Source organism: Leuciscus leuciscus, assembly GCF_965113295.1.
Source record: "Leuciscus leuciscus genome assembly, chromosome: 5".
NCBI lineage: Eukaryota > Metazoa > Chordata > Actinopteri > Cypriniformes > Leuciscidae > Leuciscus > Leuciscus leuciscus.
The window spans coordinates 29036378-29046148 of NC_138729.1; the positions used below are offsets into that span (position 1 = coordinate 29036378).

Below are 9771 nucleotides of genomic sequence, written 5' to 3' on the forward strand. Positions count from 1 at the left end.
CTTGAATCTTTTTAAAATAAATACATTGCAGCGACATCTCTTCTCTGATGACATGTTTACTGGTGGCAAGAGGGCGGGACAACCCGTCACTCACATGAGATCACAGCAATAGCAAACCATAACAATCCAACAAATGCAATCGATTACCGGTGGACAAAATCAAGTCCCACACAAAATTTTGTCTTGTTCGGGTAGCCGTTTCACTCTTATATACGGGGGAAAAAAAGACTATCTCAACTTCTGTTTCATGCCGACTTTGTCTTAAAGTCAGAGTAATGAATTGAGCATGAGAAGCAAATGAAAAACTTTAAACGTTCATCTCTGTATAATAAGCTGTGCTGGTATGTGTGTGTTGCATGCTTGACAGCTGCTGGGGAGCATGTGAGCCATGACAGGCCTGTTATTCACAACTGGTGCCATGTTGGAGACACTTAGACTAGCTTTAGAGTCCTATGTAACCTATAGTCATGGTACAAAGATAAAATGAAACAATGCTGTTACGTGTAAATCTTTACAATGCATTACTTAACAAAATGTATGTATTACGCAAGTTGCAGCTGAATGGATTACTAGACAGATACATTGGGGGAGGGGGTTACCCATAATAACCAGTGAGACTCTATTACTGGGGACACTAACGGTGCCTCCCTGAGTGAGAACATGTATGTATGCGTGTGACAGAAACTTGAGAGAGGGAAATACCTCTATTTGAATTACAAAAAGACACAACAGTGTCTGAATAAAACAAACACTAAGAGTTCAAGATATTTTGTGATATTGATGGTTTTCATATAAACACTCACATGGCAACATAATTAGATCTGTTATAATTTTGCAAGATGGCAAAATCGTATGATATCATCTGAATTGGATCATACAAACAATTTTATAGGTTTTTTAAATTTACAATCATTGTTAGGGTTAGGGGTTGGGCTTTACGGTTATGTTTAGGTCTGGGATGTATGTCCAATTAACTTTCACATGATAAAAGATGATGACCTTTTACCCCCAAAGCATAAATATGGCGTCCAACATGAACAGATAAATAAATTAAATGTGACACCCTAGCGAACTTAATCTGCAAAACTGCTAAGTGAATTTGCACCAATAATTATGAGATGGCCAGAGCCTACCAAGTGATTTCTTTTCCAAAGCCATCGGCCTGACGTGAGCACTTCTGATATCCATGGTATGTTTGGCAAAAGTGCTGCTCAGCCTTTTTAGCATGGCAGACCCTCCATGTCCCATCACCCCTCCTCCGACCTAAACCCTACTGGAAAGCTATGTATGGGGTGGGAAGTGTAAATGGATATTCGAGTGGAGGGGGACACAACCCACAGCTGCCACCTCATTTAAGATGCCCGGGATCTAAATTGAAGCTTTTCTTACACTAAACAGGGCATAAGAGACTGGGGCCAGCCAATCAGATTACAGCGAACTCTAAAATGGGCCAGCCAATGGCTTGAAGGGGTTGGAGGTATATAAACTCAAATCGGACTCTTCTAGCTTGGGTGACCCCTATTTCGGCTTTGGTGAACAGGATCTGATCCCAAGGACTGTTACCACTTTTGTTGTCTTTTTTGCAGGTAAAGACATCAACATTCTTGAATAACCATCATTAACAGCAAGGAGAGTCTTAAAAAAAAGAAAAAAAAGAAATTATTTGATTAAATTAGATAAAATAATTGAGAGAAAAAGGTAAGTATTGTAGTGTAATACTCCTTAAAATTGAAAAGCAAAATAGAAGTGATTAACTGGGCTGCATACATTTTACAATTTGTAAATCCTTTTAAAATCTTTATATTCAGATGCTATTTGATTAAAATGTATTACGATAATGATACACTCCAACATGATAGCAGATGCACAATCTTTTTTATGTAAAAAATACTGGAGTGTTTATTAAAGGCATCTGGATTTACTATGAAAATGTTAATATATTTTTTTTATTTTGTGCATGATTAAATATTTTGTGATGAGGGACTTGTTGTTTGGTTGACCTGTTCTTAAATGTGGGAGCAGATGTCAAACATGTGATATACAGCAATTCTGAGAGCATAATCGGATACAGCCATAAAAAATCCTGAGATGTGCTTGTGTTTCTCATACTGACACATATGGGACAGGTTCCCTCTGCTGGCTTTTCTTAAAATAAAATCTTGTGGTAATCATGCGAGTATCTTCTGATGGGTGTATTCCACAGAACAGAAATTATTACAAAATAATTCAAATGACAACGTTATGTTTTGTATGTTACATAAAACTTGATTTCATCTAAACGATATCATTACACAACCATGACATGATTAACATGTGAGTCTGAGGAAACTGGTCAGAACATGTGGGAATACTTTAATAACATATACAAAGCTATGTGACTATTTATGTGGAAAACAGTGCAATATTTTTTGGATACGTTCGAGATTATGTGAAAGTAATGGGAGGGAGTGAACACCATAGTAAAAATAGATCTGTCTAGATTTAGACTGGGGAGCGTCTCTCCTATTCCTGGTACAATCAGACATATCAAATAACAAGTGTGGACCTCAAGTGGAACTTGCTAGTATACCCTGTTTTAATGTGTGCAGCTGTGTTTCACATGTGTATCATTCTTCTCAATTCAATGGAAACTGATGTTTAAGCAGTTATGGTTCTGCACTGAATATGCTGTAAACACATTTTGAAACTATTTGGTAAATGGTAAATTACTACCTTTTTATACATACAAACTTGAATGTTTGCAGCAGTTGGCGACACAGTCATGTGGCAAGCTTTTAGACGTTTGGTTGAAGTAACTCTTTCCAGCCTAACTGACTAAGCAGAATTAATAAAATTAAGTTCAAACAGTTGAGGTCAGAGACAAGTGAGATGTGCATGTGTGGAAGTAATATATGAAAATTCAAGGAATCAAATGCAAATAATCTTTCTCACTTTCTCTTTGTCCAATCCGCAGTGTTAGAAACGCAACCATGCCTTTCGGAAACACCCACAACAACTTCAAGCTGAACTTTTCAGTTGATGATGAGTATCCAGACCTTACCAAGCACAACAACCACATGGCCAAGGTGCTGACTAAGGAAATCTATGGCAAGCTTAGGGACAAGCAGACCCCCACTGGGTACACCCTGGATGATGTCATCCAGACCGGTGTTGACAACCCAGGTGAGTAAACACATCAGTTTTACATCCTTACCACATACAGTATTTACCCCAATCAAACCTGGATTTGTTCAGGAAGCACAACATGTTTCCTTCTGTCTATATACTGATGAGATAACACTTTTCTCCAGGTCACCCCTTCATCATGACCGTCGGCTGTGTTGCTGGTGATGAGGAGTCCTATGAAGTTTTCAAGGATCTCCTCGACCCTATCATTTCCGACCGCCATGGTGGATACAAGGCAACTGCCAAGCACAAGACCGATCTCAACTTTGAGAACCTGAAGGTGCAAAACAGAAATAACAAATATTTTATAAAGGCTATAGATGCTCTTAATTGATCCTTGACAGGAGACAACAGTAAACTCCTTGACCTCAACTGTTAATTTACATGAATAATTTGAAATGTGAGCTTGTCCCAAACCACATGGTAATGCTAAACTAATCAGAATCTATTGTTTAAAAATAACTGGGACTGAAATGAATTAAATCTCTATTTGTAGGGTGGTGATGACCTGGACCCCAAGTACGTTCTTAGCAGCCGTGTGCGTACAGGCCGCAGCATCAAGGGATACGCCCTGCCCCCCCACAACACCCGTGGAGAGCGCAGAGCTGTGGAGAAGCTGTCTGTTGAAGGTGTGCACACATCAGCGTTATTTCAGTATTATTACATATGATTATTGTATTGATTCATATTTTCAATACGCTTTGAATTATTTTGATATTTTCGGTTTTTATTTTAATTGAAGTTTTAGTACTTTTTTATTGTTTTTCATGTAATATTTATAGCTTATTTTATTTCACACCTTACAACCCCCAACAACAGTTCAGAATTGTATGGGTGAATAGCACAAGAATATAACTGAAGAAAATATCTTTATTCCTCCAGCTCTGAACAGTTTGGACGGAGAGTTCAAGGGCAAGTATTACCCCCTGAAGTCCATGACTGATGCCGAGCAGGAGCAGCTGATCAATGATCACTTCCTGTTTGACAAACCCGTCTCCCCCCTGCTGCTGGCTGCTGGTATGGCCCGCGACTGGCCCGATGCCAGAGGCATTTGGTAAGTCGAATCATAGTTATCTACTGCTGTGTCTCATTTCAAAGATTGCACTCTGCATTGTCGCAATTGTCGGCCGTATTTGTCGTTTAGGTTGTCTCATTTCAGAAAAGTAACCATTATAAAACTGACATATTTCTTTCTTACTTTGAGACTCCCTCCTTTCAGAAATGCAACCTTTACATCCCAGAGTAATGGTTACTTTTCTTAAATGCAGCCTCAATGACATATGAGGCCAACAAATGCGACCTTCGAAATGAGACGCATCACATGAGTTAAATGACTGGACAAAGGTAATTTATTATTTAATTAATCAATATCACACAAGCAAGAAAGCAGTTTTTCAGAATATCCATGATGATAGCCACACCAACAGCATGATTGCAAGTGCAACATCGACATTATATTAGCAAGAGGTTAATATCGAGTAACATTTTAGACAATATATTCCCAGTTACTTTGTTTTTTCGACATCAATGAAAATAGTTCTGAACAACTTCATGTTTGGTGTCTTCAATAGAAGACAATTTATATTAGCTGGGTAATATAAATTAGGTTTTGTATTGTAAATGGATGCCTATGCTTCAATTACAGGCACAATGAGAACAAGACCTTCCTGGTCTGGGTGAATGAGGAGGATCATCTGCGTGTTATTTCCATGCAGCAGGGTGGCAACATGAAGGAAGTGTTCAAGCGCTTCTGCGTTGGTCTTAAGAGGGTATGGAGAACATGCACAAATAAATGCACACACATAACTGACTGTTGTCACCTGGAGCATGTGAGCATGTGTCTGTTCTGCTTTGACAGATTGAGGAAATTTTCAAGAAGCACAACCATGGATTCATGTGGAACGAGCATCTTGGTTTCATTCTGACCTGCCCCTCCAACCTGGGCACAGGACTGCGTGGTGGTGTCCACGTCAAGCTGCCCAAGCTGAGCACACATGCCAAGTTTGATGAGATCCTGACCAGACTGCGTCTGCAGAAGCGTGGCACAGGTATACAAACACTGAACATACATATTATGCAAAAAGCATAGAAATGCTTATTGATGTTAATGAAGACGTGTAGTTAACATCTCCATTTGTTGACCTCCGCTTGTTCCATCTTCATTTATTTCTCTCAGGTGGTGTGGACACTGCTTCCGTTGGTGGAGTGTTTGACATTTCCAATGCTGACCGTATAGGCTCTTCAGAGGTTGAACAGGTGCAGTGTGTGGTTGATGGCGTCAAGCTGATGGTCGAGATGGAGAAGAAGCTGGAGAAGGGCGAGTCAATCGACAGCATGATCCCTGCCCAGAAGTAAAGCGGGAGCCCTTCTGTTTTTTTTCCTCGTCTTTGTATTTTTTTTACAGTCCATCATACAATCTTACATCAACGCAGAGGAAACTGCTGCTCGAAAACACATAGACAGTCTAGCCTTTGCATCTGTCTTCCTTTCCTTTTTCCTTTCTTCTTTATTTCCCATGTCATTTCGCCATCACTTTTCAGTTGGTAACATCTTGGGATCAGATTGTCGGCGCAGGTGTCAGTGCCTGACGTCGAGGCTTCACCTCAATTTCAGCCTTGGTTGTAAAAAGTGAATCAATCAAGTTGTATTTGAATAAAGATACCCCATATAAAACACATACACATCTTGTATTTTATCATATTTGTGAGCATATATATATTTCAGTTTAGATGAAAGTTAAAAATAATTTAATTTAAATTCCCCCTGTGGTGAAAATGTTGTTTATAAGTCTATGTGGTGTTTTTTTTTTAATGTGCTTTAAGTTAAACCATGTGCAAATTCATAAATTCATTTTCTCCTTAAAACTGCAGTGAAAAAAAAGACAGTCTTTAAAACACGGTTTGAAATTGCTGGTGTTTCTGACATCACAAACTACCTTGTAACCAATCACAGTCTCGAGAGTCTCGAGAGATGCCAGGTTATCCTGGTATATTTTTCTGTTGATATAAAAATTGGGTAGATTTAGCAATATAGCGGGTGTATGATGTATATTGCAATGTTATGATTAACTATATGCCTTTCTCCACTGACGTTCTGAGTTGTTCAAAGCGTTTCTGATGATTGTTAGAAAGCAGACTGAGATGGTGAACGGGTGAACATAGTTTGTGTAACATTAGCAACACATTATTAGCTGTTTGATAACATAGTCAAGCAAAAGACTAATCATATTAATTACCATTATGTGTCCGACATTTTGGTGAGATGAGTTTTAAGGGATAAAATGATTGACTACAGGGGGACTTTAACATATTCATGATAATATAAATTCATGATAAATAAATACATAAGTGATATTCTATCTCTTCTAATCAGACACCAAATAAAGTCCCCATAAACAAGAGGGACAGACTTTGCCATAAATCCGGATAAAACACAAATACACCGAACAATAACTGAACACAAGCAAAGATGCCAACATCAGTGAAGTTTATTTTCTCTCAAGATTTTTTGTTTCCATTTTAATATTTGGCCAGAGGTGCAAACACCTCTGGGGGGGAAAAAAATTACTTTCTGCAAACAGCATCAAGGTTTTAATCTCTCTGTCTCTCTCTTGCTCTCTCTCTTTTATATATATATATATATATATATATATATATATATATATATATATATATATATATATATATATATATATATATATAGTTTGTCCACCTGACATCTCTCTTGTCATATTGCATATTAGCTAAATGCATCATGAGAAACCCGACATCATAGCAGACAGTTTACATCACAGACAGCACAACACTGAACTGGAGGGATTTTTTATCATTCAGACGTGTCACGCCCAGCACACCAACTCACAATTCTCCCTAATACTCTTTTTAATGCCTTTAAATGACATTACGAAAAGCTCATTCATACGGACACACTTTCACTCCAGGTCAAGTATGGCTGCCATAATCCTCTCACACAAACATGTCCTACCAGCAGAGAGAGAGAGAGAGAGAGAGAGAAAGGGAGGCAGGGCAACAGAGTAGCGCAATACACAGACGCACACATTCACACATACATGCACACGCATACACGCTCTCTCTCTCCCTCGAATTCTTTTGCTTTTGCCCGTTCTGTTATTTCACATAATATGTAGTCTCTCTTTCTCCATCCTTGCTCTGAATCATGCAGGATTGCAGGTTAGTGTTTCACTTCAGCACACATAGAAACGTCTGGAGAGCTAGCAGAGGGTCTCTGCTCTAGCTATGAATTAACCTGGAATTCTAAAATACTGTATATACTATACTCACAATATTATCATCAGTATCATAATCTTTATATACAGCCAGAATCTGACTGATATAAACCAATAATTTTTTTCTCCCAAGATAATTATTCTAGAAAATAAATTAAGTACCTGTGCAAATATACACAATTCGAAGTGTTCACATTTAAGACATTGGCGCCTTCCAGTGGCCAAACATGGGTACAAACCCACAGAGCCGTAGGATGCAGCTGATTCAAGTCAACATGAGTGCACAGAGGTCTTAATGGACGTCGAACAGATACAGATCTTAGCAGTCCAAACCAGACAGAGCCGGTCTGATGCGGAGACCGGGTCAGACTGGTCCAGGACGTGCAGTCTTTACCCTGTTCAGTTTGAAACAGGAAGCGTCTCCACAACAGGAGTCCAGTCACAGAGCAGACAGAACAATGACACGAGGATTTCCAGTGATTCAGCAATTGGACGAGGAGAAACTAGGTGTCTTTGCGAATGTGCGGCACAAAAGCAGAGAATAAAGTGAACAACAAAAAGTGGATGAATGATGAGATGTCAGACTTGCAAAGGTGGGCTAGGAGGCTCACTGTCTGGCTAAAGGTCAACGGTGAAGCACCACAGTGATACCTGTGGAGTCAGTCATCACAAGTGAACTTTCAAGCATCTCAAAGCATTTGACATACATAGCAGACAAAACCAAAATCAAGAACCAAGCTTGTTTTCTGTACCACAATCCAATACCCTCTCATGAACAGAGGGAGATGCCATCACAAACATGGAGAAAGTGGCATATAATCCTTTAGTATCTAGAATATATTTCACACATGACAGCACAATGACTCCCCAATCAAAAAATAACAGACCAACCATATTAAATCAACCTGTTTATCCAAACTGAACTAGCAAGAAATGTCCTATACACTATGCCCTCATTGCTCAAACCATGTACTTGATCAATATCTTACTGTCTACGGGCTGGCAGCACCAACAGGGTCAAAGCATGGCTTTGCATTAAGATAGAAACAACTTCTAGACATGACAGTAACATCTAATGCTATTGCACAATTATCACCATTCACAATTACATTTTGATCACCATCGGTTGTGAATTGCTTATGCTTGGCAAATTGACAACTATTGCAAAACTAGGCCTTGTTACACATCAAAAACCAGAACTGGTTCGATCAAAAAGTAAGCCAAGAGTATTATTTTAAAAAAGAACAAATAAGCTCCAAACAAACCTAATTCTACCCATAACAAAAAAATCTGAAGCAGCATATATATTCTATTCAGGTCTCAAACCTGCAAATGAAACCCCTGTTAAATTGATAATAACATGATTACAAATCTGTTAAAGAGACAAAATTGTGTATGGCTAAAAAACCAACACGAGCTACAGCGAAAACATGACCAGTCCATGACACAATGTCCATGGTCCATTTTTAAACTGCATTTCTGTTAGTTACACAGCATTGTAAAGATTTTGCAATGGAAACAGAGCCATATAGATGCCATATTATTACAAGATTGCAAGTGCAACTGATTTTACAATAAATAAATAAATCACGTTTTTCAAAGCCCTGTTGGTGCATTTGCCCCAAAAACATATTTCAGTAGTGAGAGCACTGAACCTCTTCCTGTACTCCTGCATTAAAACATCCTGCATTTTAGATATCTGGTGCCAAAATGATTGGGTAAGGGATCAAAAGATTTTTCAATACCAATTTAGTCATATAAAGCCTAGGAATTTTAATGGAAAAAAGACGACATGTATGTGCTAATGAATGTGACTATGATTTAATGTCTGCAAATGCTAAACCACAACATATTTTGCAATGCAAACACCATTTCTGTATTGGATATTTACTTTTCTATTTCTTTTTAATACTGGAGGTGGGAGAGAATCTATTGACAATTAAATAATATTGAATAGGAAAGGTGTTTTTTTTCTAGACATGAAATTTAATCAGATATCTACAACGCAGGAAGTGTGTCTTTTTTATGACACTGAACACTAAAACCATCTGTCTTAGTAAAATCACTCATGTGATAACCTCAACTCCACTCAGACTGGGTAAAAGGAGAGGTGACTATATGCAAAGTTTCATTAACAACCAACCAATCAACGTGCCTGTCCGAGAAGGGTCAGGGAAAGTAATTTGGCATTAAATGTCTTCTAAATTAAACATGGTAGAAAGTAAGTAAACTGAAAAACATCAGAAAAACTGATTTTCTAGGGAACAAAATTTTGCTTGGACAATCTCAAAAGCAAAGTGTAGATGGTTGGCTAGCAGCCTAATCAAATTGGTGGTAGCCAGCGAATGTGATGTGGATTT

At 38.4% G+C, this 9771-nt stretch overlaps 1 protein-coding gene across 2 annotated transcripts; it reads left to right on the plus strand.

Moving 5' to 3' along the window:
* Nucleotides 1-1427: 1427 nt before the first annotated feature.
* ckma (creatine kinase, muscle a) lies at nt 1428-5842 on the plus strand. Of its 2 annotated transcripts, none has more exons than XM_082169835.1 (8): nt 1428-1586; nt 2954-3162; nt 3291-3445; nt 3662-3794; nt 4048-4219; nt 4811-4934; nt 5024-5213; nt 5342-5842. In XM_082169835.1, exons 2-8 carry the CDS (start codon nt 2970-2972, stop codon nt 5518-5520), a joined length of 1146 nt encoding a protein of 381 aa, XP_082025961.1. In that variant the 5' UTR covers nt 1428-1586; nt 2954-2969; the 3' UTR covers nt 5521-5842. The 2 variants fall into 2 exon arrangements, with proteins under 2 accessions (XP_082025961.1, XP_082025962.1); XM_082169836.1 differs by lacking the exon at nt 1428-1586 and adding an exon at nt 1678-1698.
* Nucleotides 5843-9771: the final 3929 nt, after the last annotated feature.

Bases quoted from the DNA above. Each gene is read 5' to 3' on its own strand.
- ckma (XM_082169835.1), top strand. From the start codon at position 2,970: ATGCCTTTCGGAAACACCCACAACAACTTCAAGCTGAACTTTTCAGTT. The intron at 3,163-3,290 runs GTGAGTAAACAC...ACTTTTCTCCAG, and splicing joins GACCGGTGTTGACAACCCAG to GTCACCCCTTCATCATGACC. The intron at 3,446-3,661 runs GTGCAAAACAGA...CTCTATTTGTAG, and splicing joins TCAACTTTGAGAACCTGAAG to GGTGGTGATGACCTGGACCC.